Genomic DNA, 25,045 nt, shown 5'->3' on the forward strand with positions numbered 1-25,045 from the left:
CAGTAGCAGAAGCATTATTATCCTAAAAGCCAACAGATTTTTCTTAAAGAACTGTCTTGTTAGAACATTGCTTTGATAAACTCCTTGGTGTAGAAGATGAGACTCTCACAGGACAGTTGAAGGCAGAAGCTAAGGCAGCAGGCTGCTAACCTGCTCTACCACCGGCATAGGAGGAACTGCTGGGGAAGAAAGGGGGACGGTGCAGAGAAAAAAGAGAGAGTGCCGGTGGGGGAGGAAGAAATAAGACAACCTGGTATGGTAATGCTGAGGCATCATCCTGAAAAAGGCCACCAAATGGTGGAGAAGGGTGTGTGTATGTGTGCATGTGTGTATGTGTTTGTCTGTTTATTGAAAAGGGCCTAATTTTCCCTATGTTGACAAAATCAACATGCATCAGATTGATTCCCAAAACAACTCCTGGAAATGAAAACTCAGAGTCAGGGATGACTTGAGAATATAAACCCTAAGAATACATCAGGATCTCCTAAATAGCTTTGAATTTCACAAGGTCAAAATGAACTGACCATAGCTTGATACCAAATAGTTGTTTGAATTTCTAATGTTTCAATTACTAGAGAAACTGAGTTGTTTATTAATAATGCTCATTAATTTCTTGGTAAATTGTCTGCTTGCACTTATGCCCAATTTTCTATTAAAGCATTTTTTTTTATTTGTAAGAGCTCTTTACATATTAAGCATATGAGTGCTTTGACAGAACTTTGCCATTTATTTTCCTTTTTGGCTGTTATATTTTATTTTGGATCATTCTATTGTTGATACACATTTATGAACTATTTTTAATAGTTTCTACCTTTGTTGTTATGTTTAAATAGACCTTGCCCACTCCAAAAGTTTCATCCACACTTTTTACTAGATTTGTAATAAAATTATTTTTAATATGTAACTAACTGTATGATTTTTTTCTGGGATTTAACTTACCATAAATTTACTTTGAATGTTGATCATATATTTATAAATGAAATTAGTTTTTATTTCGTTTGTTTGTGCTTTCATGATCCAATTTGGGAAATACTGGTTTGTAAAATAACTAGTTTTTTCAGTTATCTCTGTGCCATAGCAGAGTTCATAGAGCACAGTACTGATGAATGTTCTTACCTATCCTTCACAGAGTAACAGAACTCCAGTGTTCTGGCCCAAAGCATTTTCAGATAGGTTTTTGCTGTTGCTTTATCATTTTAAGTAGAATCCACACCCAATGTGGAGCCAAAGGGGGGCTTGAACTCATGACCCTGAGATCAAGACTCAGACTCTTAACTGACTGAGCCATCCAGGCACCCCTTCAGAAAGTTATTTTTGACAAACATCCTCAATATGTAGTTCAATTGTTTGTTTATATGCTCAGACTCTGTTTTTTTCTCCTTATTGAATCCCTTTTATGATTTATATTTCCTCCTATTCATTGTTTTTTGAGTTTTGAAAATTATTTAGGGCAGAATCAAATAATATTTGCTTATAATTTTTTATCTCTCAATATCTGTCCTCATTTGTAGTGAGGCATCAGTTATTTTTATGTTTTTTAACCTCATTGATTTTTGCTATTTGCATAATTTTTATTCTCCTTTGTAAGCTATATTTTGTTATTCTTTACCTAATTTTTTAGTTATGTGCTGAGTACCTTTTCTTTTCACCCTTTGTTATAGAAAAAATAGCTCAATATATATCTAATAAATTATCTAAATGTATTTTATTATTTGGATATGTTTTTGCCATTTATTTCCTACTTAATCTGTCAAGTACTGAGGAAAACATATTAACATCTTACACTTCTATTGTGTTTTAAAATTATTCTTGAAAAAAAATTATTCTAGGGGCAGCCCCGGTGGCTCAGCGGTTTAGCACCGTCTTCAGCCCAGGGTGTGATCCTGGAGACCGGGGATCAAGTCCCACATCAGGCTCCCTGCATGAAGTCTGCTTCTCCCTCTGCATGTGTCTCTGCCTGTCTCTCTCTCTCTCTCTGTCTCTCATGAATAAATAAATAAAATATTTTTAAAAATTATTCTTGAATTTCTAACAGCTTGGTTTTTATAATTTGGTGGGGTTTTTTAATTTGAACCATACAATTTATTATACTCTTTAAAAAAATTATGGACCTTGGTTTTTATATAATTTGGTGAGGTTTTTTAATTTGAAGCACACAATTTATTATACTCTTTTAAAAAATTATGGACCTTCTTTATCCTATTTAATGATTTCACAATGAATCCTAATTGTTTAATTTTATTATTGTAACTCCAGTTGTTTTGTTCATGTTTTGCTTATGTAGATTTTCCTAACCTTTCATACTTAACCTTTTTAAATTATTTCATTGTATAAGTACTTGTGATCAGAGGCTCTCAGATAATGTTTTAACCCAATTCTAGTATTCACCTTTTAATAAAAAGTAGCATCTTCTGTTATTCCATGTGTTTGGGTTTACTTTTGCCATTCCACTTTATAGCGCCCATTTTAAGATTCCTTGCTGTTTTAACATTATTTTGATGTTTAAATTATGTTTCATTTTTTCACCTATTCATCTTTGTTTTCAATTCTCTATATCATCACCTTTTAAAATATTTAAAGATCTACCTCTCATAAGAGCCAAGGCCTGCAAATAAGCCAAAAATTCACAAACATCAGAAGAATAATAAATTGTATGAATAGATAATAAAATCCTACAAAGTAATAAAAGCAAACAAACTGCCCTATATCAATATGGATGACACAAAAATAAAATACAAAATAATGCTTATGTTCTATTTACATAAAGCTAAAAAGCAGGTGAAAGTGCACCATATGGTATAGGTGGCAATGCTATTTTATTTGAAGGCAAGGGAAGTTCAGATGAGGGGAAGTTAGTGGGAAGGAATGGAAGTATAATCAGAACAAAGCAGGTTTCTGAGTGGTTGGGATAAAGTTCATTCTTCAGTGACTGGTGGTTACACTGGTATTTACTTTACAATTATTACACATCCATTGTGTGCATGATTCTGTATAGAATGTTGTATCTCACAATGAAGAAAAACCTCACATATAACTGTAGTCTCAAAAATCATATCAGAAAATATATACCTATGTATTCTCTTACATATAACTGAAAACATTTATCTTTCTACCTATACCCTATCTTCACCTCCTACTTTGTTTTTGTTAACATGACCTCGTTTCTAATTTAAAAAATTTTTTAACAGCTTTCAGTAACCATAACTGATTTTATACTATAATCACAGTAATCCTTTCGATTTTATTTTGCTGCAAAGTTTTTCAATATTTGCCATTAATTGTTTTTTATAAAAATAGTCCCATTCTAAATTTGCCTTTATTTTTCTATCTTCTTATAAATCTCTTGTGGCTTAAAATAACTTACATTATTAGTGATATACTTTTTGTAGCTGATTAACATCTAAAAATGTACTTTTTAATTCTCATTCGAATGAAAACTCAGTTAAACATAAAATTCTCAGGACAAACATTTTTTCCTTAAAATCTGAAAGCCTTAATTCATTTATTCTTTTAGTCTGTGTTTCGGAGAAGACACCAAAAGTGAGGACATTCGAAAGACTGGTCCTGGGGCACAAGGGTGGCTCAGTCAGTTAAGCATCTGCCTTCTGCTCAGGTCATGATCCCAGGATCCTGAGATCAAGTCCCCACATTGGGCTCCCTGCTCAGTGGAGGAATCTATTTCTCCCTCTCCCACTGACCCTGCTCATATGTTTGCTGGCTCTCTCTCTGTATGTCTCTCTCTCTTGCTCACACACACTCTCTCTAAAATAAATAAGATCTTTAAAAAAAAAAAAAAAAGAAGAAGAAAAGAAAGAAAGATCATGGTCTTTCTATTACATCTTTAGAATGCATGGACCAAATTATTTCCTTCCTCTTGAATGTCATCCCTTTATCTTCTTCATCTGAATTCTGAAAAAACTTTTCAAACTTGTCCTCTCCTTTATAACTCCTTGCATCAGGGGGAAAAAGCCTTTCCATTTTAATTCTCCTAATGCAAATTTTAGTCCTTCTCAGGCAGATTTTTTTTTTAAGATTTTATTTATTCATTCATGAGAGACACACAGAGAGAGGCAGAGACATAGGCAGAGGGAGAAGCAGGCTCCATGCAGGAAGCCTGATGCGGGACTCGATCCCAGGACTCCGGGATCGTGACCGGAGCCAAAGGTAGATGCTCAACCACTAAGCTACCCAGGCGCCCCTCAGACAGATTTTTAAATATATTTTTATATGAGTAGAGTGGACACACAATGTTGCATTAGTTTCTGGCGTACAACATGGTGACTTGGCAAGTTTATACCTTACGCTATGTTCACCACAAGTATAACTGCCATCTGTCACCATACAACACTATTACAATACCACTGACTATATTCCCTATGTAGTATCTTTCATTCCCATGACTTACTCATTCCATTACTGGAAACCTGTATCTCCTACTCTTCTTCACTCATTTTGCTCTTCCCACCCCTTCCCTCTGACAACCATTAGTTTATTCTCTGTATTTATAGATATGATTCTGCTTTTTGTTTGTTTATTCAATTGTTTTGTTTTTAGATCCTACATATAAGTGAAATCAAATATTTGTCTTTCTCTGACTTATTTTCAGATTTTGAATCAGCTATTACATGTTAGTGCCTTTCCTCTTTCCCTACCTTGTCCAATGGTGTGTTTCTGTGCTCTGTCTCCTAGCTTACCCCCCTCCCCTTTATTTAAGATTTCATTTATTTATTGAAAGAGAGGGAGAGTGTGTACATGCAAGAACAGGGGAGGGACAGAGGGAGAGGAAAAGAGAGAATCTCCAGCAGGCTCCACACTAAATGCAGAGCCCCCCTTGGGGCTCAATCCCACAACCCTGAGAACATGACCTGAGCCAAAACCAAGAGTAGGTCACTCAACAGACTGAGCCACCCAGGCACCCCTACCTGGCTCCCTTTTTAAACCCAGTCTTTTGTTTTATTACTGTATGCTTCTGTATTTTCTAGAGTTTTATTGAAAGCACAAAAAGCTTATTGTGAATCTTTTCTTCTTCCTCTGGAAAATTATTTCTTTTAGAAATAAAACTTGAGCATTTCTTCCTTTCAGGCCTCAGAACACTTGGTTTGGTCTGGCGCTGAGTTGCCCTGTTCAGTGCATCCATAGTTAATAAGGATGGTTCATGCTCTTTGGATCCCCATCGCTGACTCTTCTATTTTTCTTAAAAATTTCCTTGCAAACGTTAGGCAGCAAGGTTGCTGTCTATAAATTCCATGTGCAGCTAGCTGTCAGAGGCTGAGGAAATGGAGAAGAAACTCTTTCCAGGGATCCACTTTGCTAAGGGTCAGCTTCTGGTCTTTTCTTCTTTTTGGTTTACCCATAATGCCAGGTTCATGGAAAATCTTGCCCAACCTGCTTTCCCAGGCTGCTATTTACTACATCAAATAGAAAACGAAATGTGTCCAGAAGAAATCTCACCTCACTAGCAGCTTCATGTGAATCTTGCGTGAACTCTAAAGTCTCCCTCCTGCAGTGCTTTCATCTCGTGTGGATCCCCATCCACGAACAGGCATCCAGTGGATATACCTGACTTTCCTTAAGGTCCACCATGGTCTGTAGGGCTCACCTGCCAAACTGGCCACTGGTGGAACATTTCTGAGCGTATCAATCAACCCTATATCCTCCTTGCCCTGCTTCATTTTGGAAAAACTTGCATTAAGTAGAAAAGAAGTGTTTCCAGCTTTTTAGCATTTCCTTTTTATAATTTCCAAGTGGTGATGTCTGATTCCTGATAATTTTTTCCATTATTCTGTCAGTCAAGATAGTAGAAGTGGAATAGTGTACAAATTATAATAGCCGTCATTATCTGAAAGTCATAACATAAATATTTTTAAACCACCTAATGAGCTAGAAATTCCAAAGTTCTCCAAGTGGGCCAACCCTGCAGACAGACAAGCAATGACAGTGAGGTACAGAGAACACTGCACAGCCTCTCTCTTGGTAAGTCTCACACATCACATCTGTCATTTTGCTGAGCCTTCTCATTCAGTCGGCTGTTAGCTCCATTTTCAGGTGACTCACCTCAAAACTTCAAGCTGCAAAATGGCCCAGTTGCAGCAGGGAGTGATGACGCTTTCCAAAATCTTGTGAAATAAGATGATTTGTGAGCAGAATCACCCAAACAGTATTTCTCAGGGTTATTTTGAGCTTTTGCTTTTCCTTTCTCCCTGATAACTTTAACTGAGATGAGTATGCAGAAATTTATGGTGCTAATATAGAAAAAAAAAGATAAGTATTATTAGGATCATTAAATAAGAATCCACTTATAGAAATTCATTTGCACCATGTTCCACATTACACTGTAAAAACATCGAGATGGACTTAAACATCTTTCTTAAAATCTAAAATCTTAAAATGTATGTGATCCTAGGTCCCCCATAATGTACTGAACCAGCTGGAATAGTTATTTAGCAACTGGAAAGGCATGATGTACACATTTCAAATGCTTCTTGGTGGTTTCCTCTTCACATGAAGTAAGGAGGCTTCTGAGCCATCAATGAAGAAGGGAGCCCATGAAACACAAAGGAAGAACAATCATTTTCTATTTGGACTTGCTGGTGGGCTGAAAAGAAAGCCTACAGCTTCGGGGAGGAGTCCTTCATCTGACTTGACACCCACTGTTCCCCAAACCCAGAACTAAGCTAGGTTGAGAAGGGGCAAAATGATCTCTGCCTTACGTTTCTGTACTTCCAAGTGACTAAGCTTCAAATGTGTTGAAGGTCCTTACTCGCCCTCTCTGACCATCAGGTAAGCAGAATGAATGAGTCTGGGAAGTGCTACACCACCAACGGAACCAAAAACTCAATGTTGACAGTACTACCTTTTGTCAGTTACCTACAATAATGATATATGGCAAATCTCCCAGGGTCCTAAAATAATAAGCACTTATTTTGTTTAAGAGTGTGTGTGTGTTGTTGATTGGGGCTGGGTTTAGCTGAGCAGCTCTGGCCTCAGCTAGGCTGATTTCTCCAGTCTGGTGGTAGCAGGTTATTGGCTGCTCTGGGGTCAAGCTGGGATGTCTGGAACAACTGGGCTCTGGACCACATGTCCCACCTCACAGCAGGCCAGCCAGGCACCTGGTCACCACAATCAGAGAGGAGCAACAGAACAAGGAAAAATATGTAAGCATTGTTCAGATCTCCCCGTGGGGGCGGGGGGGGGGGGTCACATTTGCAAGCATGCCATTGTCCAAGGCAAGACATAGGCTAAGCCCAGAGTCGAGGTATGGGATAGAATGCCCAATCAAGAGGACACTGCAGAGTGACAAGGCAAAAGGAGTGGGAACTGGGAGAGGTGTAGAATGAGGCCATTAATGCCGTCAGTCTACTGTACTCCCTTCCTGCCAGTTCCTCTACTGTTTGAACCATGATCCTCAGCTGAATGATTACTTTCTAACACATCCCATCCCTGATTGAGGGCCCTAAAATCTAGCACTACTCACTCAAATGAGAACATCTGGTCAACTCACCCCAAAACAGTTGAAACTGAGTCACTGAATAATCATGATTATAAATAGATGAGATTTAATTACCAATAGTTAAACACAATTAGCTCATAGCCCAGTAACCCATGAGACTGTGGTAAATCTATCTTTGCCCTAATCTGATGCAATGCAAGATTATTCTCTAACAAAATAGCAAGTCCTGGACAAGAACGAGAGTTGGATCAGGATTGTACCTGGAGGTAGACATATATAAGTTACATGGAAACAACAAAGTAAGGTCCTCTGAAATGACAACATAAAATCAACGCTTAGAAGTGCAGTGCAAGGTCACCAGGATTCTAAATAATGATGTGCCATAGTAAATTAGAAATCAAAGATATATTTTCCTCACAATAATGGTTAGGAATGTGTCACTGATTGAAGATCAGTGCATTAAGGATTCTCATAGCTCAAGTTGCACTGAATGTTTTTGAAACAAATTCTGTTCCCTCCATCTAAATGCTTGATGTTTAACACAGAATACTTAGCTATAGGTCCTTAGTTATTGCATGGAGTTGTTTAAGATCAAACTTAATCTCTGAAAAGTTGATGACTCATATATTTCAGGTGAAATAAGTTTTTGAGTTATAATTTAGAATGAATTTTCTACTTCAATCTGCTGAAATAGGAAGCCCAAATTGCTTGGAATGGTATCAGTGCTTCCATGGTACAAAATGATGGAATAAATCAAATTCTTAATATTAATGTTCTTGTAATAAAACCCGTAATAAATTTTCTTGGTCACTGGCAAAATTCTTAATTTAGTCACCTGATCTAGATGTTTGGTCAGATGAAATTTTGGCTGGCAGGGCCTCACCACATAGAGACAATTAAATGACAATTGATTAGATTTTGCATATCTCCTAATATTTTCTGACTCTGATCAAAACAGTAAAGTCATGGTAATGATGGTTCCTTCCAACCAAAAGGAATTCGAATAAAACAATTCCTCTATTGAGCCCTCAGAATTCTACCCATTTCTGGCTCAATTCTTTTCTAGCTGGGGATCTGTGAAGTTTCTTTTCTCCTTCTTCTTGACCCACTTTGTTTTCATCTCCAAGCCAGGATAGATAGAAGTCTTTCTCTAAGAAACTGCTGTGTAACCAATTTTAACTCTCATTTTACCTTTTTTTTTTTTTCCGAGACTTAAATATGGAAGCAGTTCATACAATAAAATGTGATAAAAGCCCTAACAACAGTAGGCACCCTTCTATTCAATTTCCCTTGTTATCAGCACACGGATTGTTTTAGACAGCTGGTTGAGCTGAGATGCTTTCAGGGGCCATCGGATACAGCAAAGTCTCCTCGCCCAGAGAGAATCCTATGCAACACTAGGAATACTAGGTCCTTTCAGCAATCCTCAAAGGAAAAATGGAAAAATTTGAGCAACTATCTTTCTTTTGTGCAGCTGAGATATCCCCTGCCTTCCCTCAATTTTCTGTCCTCACTGTCATACAGAATGAGCAAAATTACGCTCATTCTATATGACAGCAAATAGCTCTTTATAACAGAAAGTCTGTTTCTTCCAAAATCTAATATTAGTGTGATTTAAATAGGCATTCAAATAAAAGATAAGGAACCAACAGCATTAAGATTTCACAGAAAAGTATCAGGAAGTAAAAACACAGATTTATGTCTTCCCACTCTTGGAAATCTTATTTTCTGTCCTTTGCTTCCACTGCCAAACACCGGTGAAAGGGGTCGGCTCACCATTGTTTCTACATTCTGCCCAGCTTTCCCCTTCATGAAGCTGTCTCTGTAGCATTGCTGAAATCATTCTCTTGAAGATCACCAATGACTGCCCTATAGTATTTCCTTATTTTATTGTAAGGTATAACACAAACAGAAAATTGAATAAAACAAAAACATCAATAATTTATCACAAAGAAAACAGCCGTGCACCACCTTCCAGGAAATAGAACACTGTCAACTTCCCATAAGCAATCCCTCATGCTTCCTCTCAATCACTAATGCCTTCCTCCTCCCCAAAGATATCTATCCTTATCCTCTGCGGTTAGTTTTTCCTGCTTTTCAGTTTTTTATGGACAGAATCATGTGTCGGCCTTGTCATGGAATTGTGTCTGGCTCATATCACTCAACATTCTGATGGCGAGATTCACCTATGCCATTGGATGCACCCATCCCACTGTATGTAAGGAACAAGTTCCTCCATTTTCATAGTTTTGCAGGCATTTGTACTATATAACTGACTATTTCACAATTTTCCCATATTACTGTAGATGTACTTTCAGGTTGTTTCCAGGTTGTAAGAAGTCACTGTACATTCTAGATACAAGCCTTTTGTCAGATACATGTTTTGGAAATAGTTATGTCATTGACTTTCAAACTTTTTTTTTCCTAAATATGTGTTTTTAAGGCTCTCAACTATCCTTAAAACACAGCTTTAATGGCATTTCACAAATTTTGATAAGTAGTATTTTTTATTATTATTTATTTCAAAAGATGTACTATTTTCCCTTATGACGTCTTCTTTGAGCCATAGGTCATTTGGACTGTATTCATTTCCAAATTAGAGATGTTCTAGTTAACTTTGTGTTACTTATTTTTATAGTTGAATTGCTCTGTATTGAGTGACATTTTCCATATGATTTTAGTGCTTTGAAATTTGTTGAAAATGGTTTATGGTCCTGCATATGGTCAATTTATGTAAATTTTCCTTGTGTGCTTAAAAAATGTATATTCTTCATAGTTGTTGGTTACAGTTTTTATATCTCTAATTAGGAAGTATAGTAGTTATTTACATTTTTCAAATATTCCATTTACTTTTTTTCTTTTTGTCTGCTTCCTCAAACATTTTTTGAACAAAGCATTTTAAAAATCTCTGTTACAGCATGCCTGGGTGGGCTCAGATGGTTAAGCATCCAAGTCTTGATTTTGGCTCAAGTCTTGATCTCCAGGTCATGGGACTGAGCTCCATACTGGGTTCCATGCTCAGTGTGGAGTCTGCTTGTCCCGCTCCCTCTCCTCCTCCCCCTCCTCCCCACTCTCTCTCTCTCTAAAATAAATAAGATCTTTAAAAATTTTAAATAAAAATAAAATTCTCTGTTATGATTGGGAATTTTTCCACTTCTGTTAATTTTTGCCTTACATGTCTCAGTTATTCGATGTATGCAGAAATAGAATTTTTATATCTTCTCATTGAAGTATTATATTATTTTGAACCCTCTATCTTTCTTTTGTTTATGTTTCTGCCTACAATGTATATTGTCAGGTGTATGTATGTGTACACACACACACACAAGCTCTGTTTTGGTTGGAGTTTGCATGGTGTATCTTCTCTCATCTTTCTTTTTATCTTTAATTTTGTATTTTTGATGTTTTTCTTATAAGCTGTATAGTTAACTGTTTATCTCATTTGACAAATTTTGTGTTCAAATGGGAGGATTAGTTCATTTATGGTTAATATATTTAGTGACATATCTGGGTTTCCATCTGCTTTCAGACTTAGTCCCTTCTATTTGCCTCACCTATTCCTCATTATTTTTTTTTCTCTTTTCTCCTTTTGGATTAAGCATTTTATTATTCCGTTCCTTTCTTACTATTATTTTAGTAGTAATATCTGCCCTTAAAATTCTTTTGGTGATGTCCCTAAAGATGACAATACTCACCCTTGAGTTATCAAAGTCTGATATTCTTTGGTATTTTTTCCCTCTTCCAGACCGGTGCAAAGAACTTGGAAGATTTTAATTGTATTCATTCCCTTTCTTCTTCTGTGATATTGTCATATTTTCTCATAAGGCTCTACTATTATTTTTAACATAGTCATTATTCATTTAAACCTATTCATCTGTTTCTCATTTTCACTGTACTTTATTTCTTCCGGTATCTCAAATTTGGAACCTGAATAATGTTCTCTCTGTCTTTGGTGTAGATTACAGGTGATAAATTCTCCCAGTATTTACTTATCTGAAAATGTTATTATTTATCTATTTTTGGAAGGTATTTTCACTGGCAAGAGAATTCTTAGCAGCACTTATTTACCATGAACAGTTTAGAGATAACATTTCATTACCTTCAAGCTTTGACTGTTTCTATTCTGAAGTCAGCTTGTCATTCTAATAGCTGCTTCCTTGAGAGTAGTTTGGCTTTTTCCATCCTCTGGATGCCTTTGTGATTTCCTCTTTGTTTTTGGTTTCAGATGCTATATTTTAAGGAGCCTAAGTTGGTTGGTTTGTTGGTTGTTCTCCTGCTTGGAGTCTGTAAAGATGATTGAATATGTGACAATACTTTTTGCTAACCTTAGAAAATTCTCAGATTTGATCAGATTGCACAGTGTTTCTGGCTCATTATCTGTCTTCACTGCTCCAGGGGCTCCAACTCTTTTGCAGTATTGTTTACACTCTCTTCTCCTGTTTCTAATTTTAACTCTTCATACTTCACTTTGCATTTTGCAGCTGTAGGTTTCCCATGTACTTAATTTCCATATGGAATTGCCTTTGATTCAATTTCATGAATTGAGATCATCCAAAGCATGACTTTAGTCGCTTCCCAGACTGATCTACCTCCAATTCCCCTTAACTCCCAGGATTTAATCATTTGGGTTCTCAACCCCAAAAAAGGAATTTTACCATGTCCTACCAGAAGGTTCTGAACTTTAATTTTCTTATCCCTCACCACAAATGGTTTCAAAATTTCTGCCCAGTATCCTCACTTCTCAATTATCTCTTCCAGATTTAGCAGATCTGTCTAAGGGAAAAACAGCCCGAATGTAAGGCTCACCTTTCAGCATGAGTCAACCCTGTTGTTTCTGTGATGACTTTAAATAGATAAATACGGGCACTGACTGAGGGGGGCACTCGATGGAATGAGCACTGGGTGTTATGCTATAGTTGGCAAATTGAACTCCAATTAAATATATATATGTAAAAATAAATAAATAAATAAATATATTTATGCCAAAAAAATAAATAGATAAAGCATTAAAAAAATATTTGTTCAGGTTTTCTAGTTGTTCTTAGCGTGAGGTTTAATTCAAATTGCCTTGTTCATTGCTGGAGAACAAAAATGTATTTGTTTTAAAACCCAATATTCAGGCAGCCCTGGTGGCTCAGCAGTTTAACGCCACCTTCAGCCCAGGGTCTGATCCTGGAGACCCGAGATCAAAGTCCCATGTCGGGCTCCCGGCATGGAGCCTGCTTCTCCCTCTGCCTGTGTCTCTGCCTCTCTCTCTCTCTCTCTCTGTCATGAGTAAATAAATAAAATCTTTTTAAAAATTTAAAAAATAAATAAAACCCAGTATTCTTTCCATCATCACTTTCCTAAATTCTCTGAAACATTCAACTCTTAATTCTTTACTCGAGATTTCCTTTTCATTTTCATCAAATGCATTTTCAATTTATTTTTTCCTTTCTTTTTGCTCTGTATGGTCCTTCTAGTCCTCTAACCATTCTATATTCTTTCCTCTCTTATCTGCCTGGACCTTGCCCTCTCTACACATGCTTTTGTATAGGTGTCTGTCAGGACAAATATCCCCTTCATACACACTCTCCAATAAATGTATCTACTCCTTTAGCAGGGTGTGTGGATGATTCCCACGTCTTCATCTCTAGTCTGAAAATATGATTTATGATTACACCTAATATTTCTAACTCCTTAGAGGACCTCTCCATTTAGATATCCAGTCTCGATGTGATTTTTCAAATGAACTTTTGAATGAAACTCTTTCATGAACTTTCTCATCCTAACTAAACTTTCAATGAATTTTCTTTTTCTTTTTTTAAGATTTTATTTATTTATCCATGAGAGACCCAGGGAGAAAGAGAGGCAGAGACACAGGCAGAGGGAGAAGCAGGCTCCCTGCATGGAGCCCCATGTGGGACTCCATCCGGGTCTCCAGGATTAGGCCCTGGGGTGAAGGCGGTGCTAAAACCGCTGAGCCACCGGGGCTGCCCTCAATGAACTTTCAAATGAACTTCTCATCCTAACTAAACTAATGATCCAAGACACTGGGAATGGAAAGAGAGATGTATGTGCCAAAGTGCCACTTTAAACTATTTGGTGACTCCACTGACTCAGAAAATAAAGATTAGAGAAGCAAAGATGATTCCAAGTTTTCTTGCCTAGAAGATGTAAAAGTACCTTCAATTGATATAAATTAGGTGGTTAGGAAGACTGCTGCTTCAGGGAGACAGATGTTATGCTTATCTTCTTGTTACCCGTCTCTCTACCCTCTATCCCAGATCCTCCCCACCACGTCATTAGAAATATGTTCTGAGTAATGCTTTCACAGTATTCTTCCTAAAATACAATATTTCTCACATCACTCCAAATATTAAGAACCCAAAGCGTCACCTTTTCTCTTCTGTACGAACTCCAAACAACTGTGCCTGATTGTTCAAGGCTATTTATAATCTGTCATCAGCCATTATTTCTCATGATGCAATTTCTTCTCTAATCAATAATCTTCCTCAAAATACTTCATCTTATTTCCCACTCTCAGGCTGTTCTTCAGGCTGATCTCAATTCCAAAAGGTTTTCTTCCTTCCTATATTCCTATTAGTCTTAATTACTCTTCAAGGTTTGATTCAAGCCCCACCACTGCCCTGAAACTCTGTGACTACATCAGTTCTTGCTGCTTCCAACATTCTCTCAAAAATCTATGTACAAGGGTGATGTGAGCAAAATGGTAGCATAGAAATTTCCAGTGTTTTCTCTCTCCCCTCTCCCCAATCCCAGAATTACCACAAACAACTAGCCGTGAAGAAAAATACTTTTACAAAAGCCGAGGTTTCCAGGTGAGGGAAGAAACACAGGGATAAGAAAGGACTCACTGATAGATTCATACTCCTCTATCTCCCTTCCCCAAGCCCAAGCAGCCCAGAACAGAGACACCGTCCCCATGGAAGAAAGAAAGTGAAGTAAATATCTGACCTCACCTTGAACTCCGAGCATCAGAACCACTGCTGCATCCCAAGCAACTCTCTGCAGGCTCCCAAAACCCATGCAGAAGGCTGGCAGACTGGATACCTGGCCGGTCTCTGTCCCCAGGTGTTCTCTCTCTTTCAACAGCACCTGTGATGTACAGACTTACTACATAAAATTGGAATGTTCTCCTGGGGTCAAAGAAGGATACACAAAATAGCATGAGAATTTATTCATTGCATCAGTGTTATCAGTAAACCAGAGGCAGCATTGGAAAGACATTCATTTCCCCAAATTTCAGCACTATCTTGACTCTGCCCAGGCCTAAAGCAAAGGACAAAAATGAACAAGAGTGTTATACAATAGCAAAATACAGAACCCCAGCTTTCTTCTTATATGTCTTAAAATTAAACACCAAAGAAATATATCATTTAATTTTATCAGCATTAATAAAACAATTTAGTTTAAAACTGCTACTGTGAAGAAAAGAGGATTTTTGTGTTATGTGTACATAGAGAGCCAAATATTTACTTTCGTGGTTCTTAGTCTTTTAACCTTCTCACCTGGCAGTGGATACATAACGCCCTGAAATTTGCTTTTGGGGTTGCTAGAGAATATCTGTTGTATAGAACTGTAAACACCGCTGCTGGTTTTGACATTTAAGGAGCAGGTGGTATGGCGCAAAATGCTTCAGTGTTCTAAAACCTGGCAGCTTGGGTCCCTTACCTGAACAAAGAGGGGAGAGAGCAGGTTAAATTTCCTGACCTCTGGAGTTTTCCAAAGGGCAAACTTAATTAACTGCATCCCAGTTGGTGCTTGCGGGTGATAGAGAAGACGGGAACAGAGTTCTGTGGAGGATTAAGGAGGCAGTGCTAGCGTGTCAGCTGCCCACTGGGCATCACGTTGGCCAAAAGCAAGATGAAGAGAATTGCCCTGGAGAGTTCGGTGGTTTCAGTAATGCTGCCAGAACTTGATTGAGAAATAACACTTCAACAATCTTAGAAACAAGCACTTAAATTTGCCACCAGACTTTCCTCTTTTCGGAGAATCCAAGTTATGAGGACAAAGTAATGCATTTGGTTAATACAATGGGCCCCTTTCTAATGCTTTTTGCTACTCAGAATGAGAATTTTTTTAATAAATCAAACCAAACTATCTTACTGAAAGCATAAAATAAAGTAATTTAACTTGAAAATTTGAGGTGTAGGGGCTCCTGACTGGCTCAGCTGGTGGAGCATTTGCCTCTTGATCTCAGGGTTGTAAGTTTGAGCCCCATATTGGGTATAGAGATTACTTAAAAATAAAATCTTAAAAAAAAAATGGGGCGCCTGGGTGGCTCAGTTGGTTAAGCATCTGCCTTCGGCTCAGGTCATAATCCTGCAGTCCTGGGTTCAAGCCCCACATCGGTCTTCTGCTCAGTGGGGAGTCTGCTTCTCCCTCTCCCTCTGCCTGCCATTCCCCCTGCTTGTACGCTTGTGCTTTCTCTCAAATAAATAAATAAAGTCTTTTCAAGAAAATAAAAAATGTAGATAATAAAAATTTAAAAAAGAAAAACGACACGTAAACCTTGACAAGACTATATATTTTTATAGAGCTAATGATGGTTCCCCTCAGGATCGGTACATGTACATCATTGTCCCTTGCAATTGAACAGCTAATGTTTGTTTGCTTTCCATGTACCAAGCTCTGTGTTGTCACTGACTTAAGCTTCAGGACACTCAAGTGAGGTATAGGTGCTAGGGTTGTCATCACTGCACAGATAAGAAATTAAAGGTACACAGATGCTGGATAAGCTGGCCCAGTTACCTCTCCAACTAGTAGCAGAATTGGATTGAGACCCGATCAATCTAATTCTCTGTTCCACACTTTGAAACCACTGTAACATACAGTTTTCCCTGGTGACAAAGCTGGTCTCAAACAGAGTCAGCTTTCAGAAAATGGTGCAGTTTTCCCTACTCCTCCCAACGGGCTGTCTCTCAATCAGAGGCAAGGTCACCTTGAATGCGTACCAGGAAGCCCTTGTACCCTGATCAGATATTCTTCTTTTTCTACTCCACTGCACCACTGGTGCCATCTTTCCTAGCTGAGGCCCAGGAGGTTGCTTGCACCTCATTTCAGGTCCAAGGGTACTCACTTAAGTCCACACACTGAGGGCAGGGAGGGGCCTCACCTTCCCAAGTGAAGCATCCACAAGACAAATAAAACTTTACTTTGCTTCTGTTAATTGTGGCACGATTTTGAAGTGTTGTTGTTGAAGGCACGCTCAGTGCTGTTGAAGAGGAAGAAAATGCAAATAAAGAAATAACTTGAATTAGAGTTCTCCAAAGAAACAGAACTACTAGGATATATATATATATATATATATATATATATATATATATATATAATGGACAAAGGTTTTCGGGGTTTTTTGTGAAAGTTAGATAGATAGATAGATTTGACAGAGTTAGAGGGGAAGAGAGCAGATTGATTGATTGATTGATTTGACAGAGAGAGAGCACGAGCCAGGGGGAGAAGCAGAGGGAGAAGCAGACTCCCTGCTGAGCCGGGAGCCAGACACAGGACTCCATCCAGGAACCCTGTGATCATGTCCTGAGCTGAACGTAAACACTTAACTGACTGAGCCACCCAGGCACCCCTGGACAAAGGTTTTGTTTTATTTTGTTTTTAATGTGGAATTAACTCCTGCAGTTATGGAAGCTGAGAATCCCACCATCTGCCTTTTTATTCTATTCACACTCTTGATGGATTAAGTGAGACACACCACACTGGTGAGGCCTCATCTTTATAAGTCTGCAGATGCCAATGCTCATCTCTTCCAGAGATTCCCTGGCAAACACACCCAGAAATAATGTTTTACCAGCTGTCTGGGCACCCTTTAGCCCAGTCAAGTTGATGCAAAAGATTCACCAACAGAACCCCAACCTGTAAAACACACAACAGTGTCCATATGGTCTCCACAGGCCCAGAGACTCCTTGCGGGCAGCAGGGTATGAGCCCCTGGCTCTAGGGCAATCGTGAGTCTCTAGGTGCAATACTCTAGGGTAGTACTCAAGGACAATTCTTTCATTCTTGACGAATTAATTCATTTGCTTACTCTCAGAAGAAATCACCTATTTGGTGACAGCTGAGAGGGAACGTAGCACATTAACTCATTCAACAGTATTTCAGAAGCACCTCCCATGAGAAGACATGTGATTCTGAGGCCTATCAGGAAGGCACAGAGTATGTCCTTCTGTTTTGGCCTTAACATATAAAGACATCAGTTGGATCCCTTAAGAAGCCACCTGGTTGTCTGCTTGGTCTGACTCTACCTAGTGTAGGACAGGCGATATTGGTCTGTCTAAATGTAGCCGTGAGGCCCTCTTTTTCCACTATGTTGCCTGGTATCTTGATTCCCTTCTGTCTCAATGATCTCATCCACAAAATGAAGGGATCAGCTTAATGATCCCTAAGGTCCCTTAAAGTTCTAGAATCCTTTACTGTGAGAGCTGATATTGAGATGAACTTGGAAACCTCCTTGGGGTTGGTCCTTGGACTGGATAATCCCTAGATGACACTTTACCTTGTGGGAGAAACACACCCCAGGCAACAGAAAACTCCACAAAAACCATTGCCAGCTTTTGTTTGCACTCTCTTAAACTTAGCAGGTAGGATGGCAAAGATGCCGCCAGGACAAAGCACAAAGAATGGGTGAGGAACTGTCCCTACCTCTCCCTAAGCCGTCACTTAACCTGAACACAGTCAACAAACATGCTGAGTTTTGTTTGGTCTTCAGTTCCAAAAAGAACTGGGGATTAAGCAGACACCCAGCCCTGGCACAACACTGAGAGGGACACAGCTTCCAGGGACACAACGTCCCTGCCACCCTCTATGACTCAGCCAGATCCACACACTGCCTTCTTTATCTGCAAAAATAAACATTCAGTGGGCAATTTCTTCAGAGGGAAATGGACCAGGAATGCCAGGCCCTGGACCAGGATGAGACAAGCAGGTGAGGAATCCTGCAACTTAAAAAGGCAAGGTCACACTAGGGCTTACCCTGTCCTTGTAGGACCCTGGAAGTGAGTGTCTTTTTATATTCTCTGCCCCAAGCTTTTTGGTGTATACATAGGTGGTCGGCATTTGTCCAACCTTGTCTCTGAAATCTTGTGCCCTAGTCACCTGCTTGCCTCTTCCTGGTCCAAGCCCTGATGCGGTGTGACACGAACCAGCCCATCCACCTTTAAGGACACTGCCAATTGTTTATTTCTGCTGTGTTTTGCCAAGTTCTAGTGTCTGCTGAATTCCTGGTTCCTCTTGGTTTGAAGGCCAAACAAACCCCACATAATCCTGGACCTGTGTTTTGCCATTACTCAATAGGGATTTGTGAGCTTGAGTGTCCTCACCCCTCCTCGACCTTCTACTCTTCTTGATCATTTTAATCAGCTGCCCAGGTGAATTTAAAAAACAAATGGGGCTCCACTCAATTCCATTCTCTAAACCCTAAAATGTTCATTCTTTAAATTTAGCATACATAAAAATCACTTGCTTGATATCTTAAAAATGCATTTCCACCTGTAATAGTCTGTGAGGGCTGTCATAAAAAGTACTACAGACTGGGTGGCTTAAACAATAGAAATTTATTTTCTTGCTGTTCTGAGGCTAGAAGTCCAAGATCACGGTGTTAGCAGATGTGGTTTCTCTTGAGGCTTCTCCCCTAGGCTTCTGAATGGCCACCTTCTCGAAGTGTCCTCAGGTGGTCTTACCATTTCTTATAAAGACACCAGTCAGATCACTTTGATTAGGGCCCACACTAATGGTTTCATTTTAATTCATTTCCCTCTCTGCAGACCCCATTTCCAAATACAATCAGATCCTGAGGTCCTGGGGATCAGGGCTGGCATTGACATATGAATTCTGGGAGGACACAATTCAGCCTGTAAGATATTCCTCTCTACCCCCCACATTTTGATCCAATTAATCTGAAACAGGGGTCAAAGATCCTTTGTGGGTTTCTTTTTGTTTTGTTTTGTTTTAAAAGAACACCCCTGTGATTCAAATTCCACAAATACAATTTAGAAAGAATGCTACTCTTGACTCATTCCTCCTGATTTCCACCAGAGAAGTCTCCCCACCACCCTTCCTGCTTCTAATCTACAAATCTCCCATACCAAGTTTCTCCACCAGTCTGTAAGTTTGAGGGTCTTGTCCTCTTTCCTATCGTTTCAATCAATAGCCAATGTCTTTAACCACAGGAGCTAATAAAACAAGAGAAGAGGAGACACACCTTGTCTGTGAGTTTGCATTAGGTTGAGAAGCAGAGACTTTAACTGGAAATGAGAAGCCAAGTTCCCAGTCCATCTTCAGAAGTAGCCTTCCCACTCCCAATTTAGGAGATGCAATGGGCCCATTAAAGAAACATTGCCGGTAAGTGTCCTGAGAGCACAGAAAGAAATCTGGCTGGAATCAAGCACAGTCCCTGCCTCAGTGGCCCCCAGACAAAGCCACTGCCAACTCAGGGGTCCCATGTAAGCACCTTAAGAGCACATACTACTTGGCTCCAGCTTAGCTGGGCTCCCCCAGCAGAGAAACACACACCAGTTCCAGCCAGATGTTCCTGTCAATCTCTTAGCTTCAATGTACACCAACCCCTGGGAATTTCAAGACAATACTTTCCCAGGAGAGTGCACAGATCCTGTGCTTCCAGTTGGCCTATAAACTGCTAGAACAGCATTTTCTCCAGTTGGCAGTAACCCAAACTAGGAAGCAAAACACCCAACCCAAAGACACATTTCCCCCTTGAAATTTTTGAACAGAAGCCTATGAATTAATCAGAATCTTAAAGGCACAGGTCAGTTTTTCCTTTAAGGAAATGATGGAGTTCAGAGACCATATATTTCCTTCCCTTTCAAGCAGACTTATCTTCTCAGTCCATAGCATTCTGCCTACAGCACAATTTTATGACATCCCAAACATATAAAAACAAGAATTATTTATAATTTCAGACTTAGCCAGTTTTGATCAGATTAAGAGAAAAATGTTTACAGTGTTTTGATAAGAAAAATCAGAAGCAAAACCAAAACAAGCCAAAGACTTTCTGATTTAAAAACATGAGATATTAAGATATGGCATATGATAAAATTTAGTACATGTATCAAGAGGTTTTCTCAAAGAGGTTTTATTTTCCCAATTCAATCAATGTCTGTTCAAGATAAGGACAGAAATAGCATTTCAAGGATGTTCTCAAGGCTATATTAAAAAGATCCAAAGACTCTAACTTATGGGAAGCCATTGACAGGGTCAGTTCCTTCAAGGATATCAATAGTTCATAATTCCAAAACAATAGCAGGGGAGGTAAATGTGGCTTCCATAAAAGCAACATGACCATAGATCAACTAATAACCCAATTTTTACCCTCTCTGACAAGGAAAACATGCCCAAGGTGTGATAATGTGCCAGTCCTAAAATGGCCTCATTAGCTATCTCCAATTACACATGTATCCAGGGAACTAGCCTGAAAAATATTTATGGGTTTTTCCCATTTCCTTTCCCCTCTTCCTGCCTTTGAAGGCCAGGTAAGAGTGTGATGACCACATGATGGCACAGCAGCAGCTGTGTTGTAACGGTCACAGGATATGCGTGACATGAAAAGTTAGCACATGAAGCCTGGTGGACTCAAAACATAGAAAGAAGCTGGGTCCCCAATGCATCACTGAGCTGATAAGCCAACTCTGAGAATCACTTGTCTGCAGCTTCTTGCTAATTAAACCATGAATGTCCAATGAGTTAAGCCAGTGGTTCTGAAAATTAAGTATCTAGACCAGCATCAGCAACACCTGGGAACTTGCTAGACATACAAATTTCTGGGCATCACCCCAGGCTTACTGAATGAGAGACTCTGACAGTGGAGCCCAGAATTCCATGCTTTACCAAGTCCTCCAGGTGATTCTGATGCAACTAAACTTGGAAGCCACTTGTTTCAGCTATTGTTAGTGTGTTTTCTGTTATTTTCAACTGGAAGGATGCCGGATTAATACAAAGCAATGGTATCAAATCTTAATGAGCAGGGATGCGTGAATGGCTCAGTGGTTGAGTCTGCCTTCAGCTTAGATGATCCCAGATCTGGGGATTGAGCTCTACATCCAGCTCCCTGTGAGGAGCATATTCCTCCCTCTGTCTCTCTCTCTCTGTGTCTCTCATGAATAAACAAAATCTTAAAAAAAAAAAAAAAAAAAACTCAATGAGCATTATCTCTCTATTGTTTATTACACAGAACTTTTCTTCTAACAATACTTATCACACTGTTACAGGGTCACAAGTTACTCACACTACACATAAAACTTCAGAAAAAAATGCATGTCAGCATTTCTTCACTAAAAGCCCCCTATTCCTTATTACCCCCTATGCTTCTAAATGATGTTTGTGTGCACAAAGGCACAAATCAGAACAGCCAATCAACATTTTGGTCTTTTCTGGTTGAAATTGTCTCTTTTTGGTTAGTCTGTTCAGGGTCCAATCCCTATCAAAGCCGGTTTAAATCACATCTCTTGGATTTCTCAGCCTCTTTAACTATAGTGCTGTGTCTCAGCATCACTCTCTTGAAGATGGGTGGCTCATGTGACTTTTTGGCAATGGGGTGAAGGAGTCTTCTGGCTCCTGTGGTCTCTAGGCCAATGTTCCTAGTCCTCCTGTTGGCACGCATGGCTGGATTTGGTGGCTGGTGTGATCTAAAGTCTCATTCCTCTTGCTTTGACCACTACCTTATGGGACTTTTGAACCATCTCACTCCCTAAGACTTTGGAGTCTCTAGTGCTCTCCAGGCAGTATCTGGCCTCAGGTGCAGTCTGGCATTGCCCCACCCAGCAGGCTGACTGGCTCTTGGTTCCCTTCCAGTAGAGGTGGGTGCATAGAAGAGGTTATGAGTGTTGTGCCTGCCACGAATGCTTCAGGAAAGCTCAACCCATTTGCATCTCTATATGCTTTCGCTTTGCTAGTCTGTCCTGGGTTGGTGAAGAGGAAATCTTTGAGGTAATTTCATTTTAGACTCCATGATAGTGGTATTTTTGTTTCTCAGGGGACATTTGACAATGTCTAGAGACATTCTCATTGTCATAACTTGGAAAGGGAAAGGGTTTGCTCTCACATCTAGGGAGCAGAGGCTAAAGATGCTGCTGAACATTCTAGAATGCTGTGGTGGACACCACTTCCATCTGCTGCTACATATGTCCTACATCAGTCCCTCCACTTAACTAGGAGGAAACCCACAAATATGATAGGACATGGTTCCTATGATTGTTTCTTGATATAGCACAAGGAATTTTTTGCATGAACATCCCTAATCAACTGACTTTGAATTGAGCAAAGGGGAGAATATCCATGTGGGTCTGGAGCTGCAGCTGACATGCTTTTACTGGCCTGGAAGGAGCAAACATCTGTGTTGAGAACAGCCCATGGAGGGACCCATCAGGCAGGAACTGCCCCCGGCTTCAAGGAGCTGAGAGCAAGCCCCGTTCAACAGCCAGGAAGAAGTAGAGGCCACTGCCCTACAACCGTGAGGCCACAGAGCCTCAGGTGAGCATTGTCCCAAGCAGCGTTGTGAGACCCAGAGAAGAGCACCCAGCCATATGCACTTCTGACTCACAGAAACTGTGAGATAATAAATGGATGTGGTTTAAAGCCACTAGGTTTGTAGTAATTCATTATATGGCCATAGAAAACCAATACAAACACACAGGACATCCCCCACAAAACAAATAATTATCTACTCCAAAATATCAACAGTGCCTCTGCTGAGAAACCACACCCTACAGGAAAAATGTGTTCTCCATGTCCCTCAGTCTCCCAAACTTTTAAGAAATAGAAGGAGGAAACTTCCAGGCCTTCCACTTTCTCAGATTGTACCTCACATTTCTTCTACTCTAGGCCAACAACCACATAGCCAGCTACCTGGGCTGTGGGGAGGGGGGGTACAGAGCAGATAGCCATGAGGCTTCCAAACAGACTGGGATCTCCTGGAGGAGGGACATTTGAGGAGGTGGGACAGCTGTGGGATTTGGAGAAGGTCAGAGAGGTCAGAGAGAAGTTACTGTTAAGTTTTGCTACATGAAGAAGACGAAAGCCATGTCTTCTTGATGCAGGAAAGATGTTAGAGTTAGAAGCCTAGGATCAGTAATTATTGAGACATCTTTGGTGCAAAAAGGTGGTTTTATTAAAGCATGGGGACAGGACCCCTGGGCAGAAAGAGCTGCCCTGGGGTCATGAGGAGTGGCCCATTATATCCTTTCAAGTTAAGAGGAGGTTAGGGATAGCCTAAGTCTCTAGGGAATTTGGAGGCAAGGTTTCCAGGATCTGGAGGAGGCTAGTTATTGTTGGGAGAAGGTTAGATATTATTGTCTAATAAAACCTGAGTCATGAGACCCTTCAGAGGTATATCAGTGGGTCGTATCCTTGGAGGATGATTGCCAGCACATTTCTGGGGTGGAGGAGGGGAGATAAAGGAAGTTTCCAAAGGAATTTTTATATGTTAAAGTAGACTTACAGGATCCCGGGGGTTGGGCTAAGATTGCCTTTTGCCCTTAGCAAAGTATTAACTTGAAGGCAGCTGAGTTTCTAGAGGAAGGTCACTCTGCCTATTTCAAGGACTTGTCAGTGGGCTGTAGGTAGTAAGGAAATTTAATTTTTCTTTTTCTTTTGTTTCCCACATCATTCTTACCCTCTGGGAGGCTGTCAGCAAAATCTTTCCCCCCTTGCTAATGCTGTGTGACTTTAGATTTGCTTTGGGGTGTGCAACAATGTACAGAAAATGCCAGAGTCCTGCTTTGTGGTAAATATGAGGGGGGTGGGGGTGGGGACAGAGACTTGCCTGGCCACATCTCATGGGCATCTCCAAAAACCTGTTGGAATAGGCATTCTCATGCCAATCATTATCATTTTTTGGAGGAGGAAATTGAAGCTAACAGATGTTGGACAATTTCCCAAAGTAACTCGGGTAATGATCGGCTGAATAAGGATTTAGACTCCAAGATGCTAAATACAGCCCCTCTATTTTGGAGATCTCAGGATTCTCGATCGTCTGTTACTACTTACTTCCATAAACATTCCTGTATCAGGAGGGGGCACCCAACCCTAGTTACAGTAGAACATGGTGCCCCTGTTCCCCCTCCCATTCCTCCATTCCCATCCCTTGACTTCATAGCACTATGGCTCCAGGACTGGTGCTCTGTAAGAGTCCTAGATGATTCTAACATGTGCCCCAGGGTTAAGAACCATTACTCTAAAAACATAATTCTCTTCATTCCATATGTGAGGAGAATATGTCCAAGGCCATTTGTTCTCTTGGAATTTGTTCAAATGGTTTCTCTTTTTAGCTGTGTTTTCAGTGATTGCCTGTTCCTATTTACCATTCTAAGGGTCAGGCTTGTTTGTTTGGTTTTTTCACAAGAAAAACATCTAACAGCCAAGCAGCTGGCCGAGGCTGAGAGGAGCTGCACAGTGTGAAGAGACGCGCTACGGCACTTCACTGGCAGGCCAACCCGCTCAAAATGTCACCCTTGGCATTTGCTGACTCTCACACTATTTAATCTTGGTCACAAGGTCATGAACAAAGAACAGTGAAAAGCGAGTCTTCAACCCACCAGTTGTGACCAGAATATATTGAGACTCTGT

General features: G+C 39.8%; 1 protein-coding gene across 9 annotated transcripts in view; it reads right to left on the reverse strand.

The window, feature by feature from the left end:
* The window catches only part of KRTAP11-1 (keratin associated protein 11-1), a 98,289-nt gene that overhangs the window by 57,583 nt on the left and 15,661 nt on the right, over positions 1–25,045 (reverse strand). For 3 of the 9 annotated variants that reach the window (XM_077878958.1, XM_077878956.1, XM_077878957.1), the window contains exons 2-4: positions 16,569–16,667; positions 14,413–14,548; positions 6,055–6,242 (exon numbers count right to left, since the gene is read on the reverse strand). Coding sequence is in view for 1 of the 9 variants with exons in the window: in XM_077878960.1 (XP_077735086.1) it covers positions 14,413–14,548; positions 15,125–15,202 (214 nt within the window). In the remaining 8 variants the exon portion in view is untranslated. Of the gene's footprint in view, positions 1–6,054; positions 6,243–11,549; positions 11,735–14,412; positions 14,549–15,124; positions 15,477–16,568; positions 16,668–25,045 lie in introns of those variants that run through there. The other 6 variants (XM_077878954.1, XR_013368711.1, XM_077878952.1 and 3 more) reach the window with 6 other exon arrangements.

Source organism: Canis aureus, chromosome 30 (assembly GCF_053574225.1).
Source record: "Canis aureus isolate CA01 chromosome 30, VMU_Caureus_v.1.0, whole genome shotgun sequence".
Classification (NCBI taxonomy): domain Eukaryota; kingdom Metazoa; phylum Chordata; class Mammalia; order Carnivora; family Canidae; genus Canis; species Canis aureus.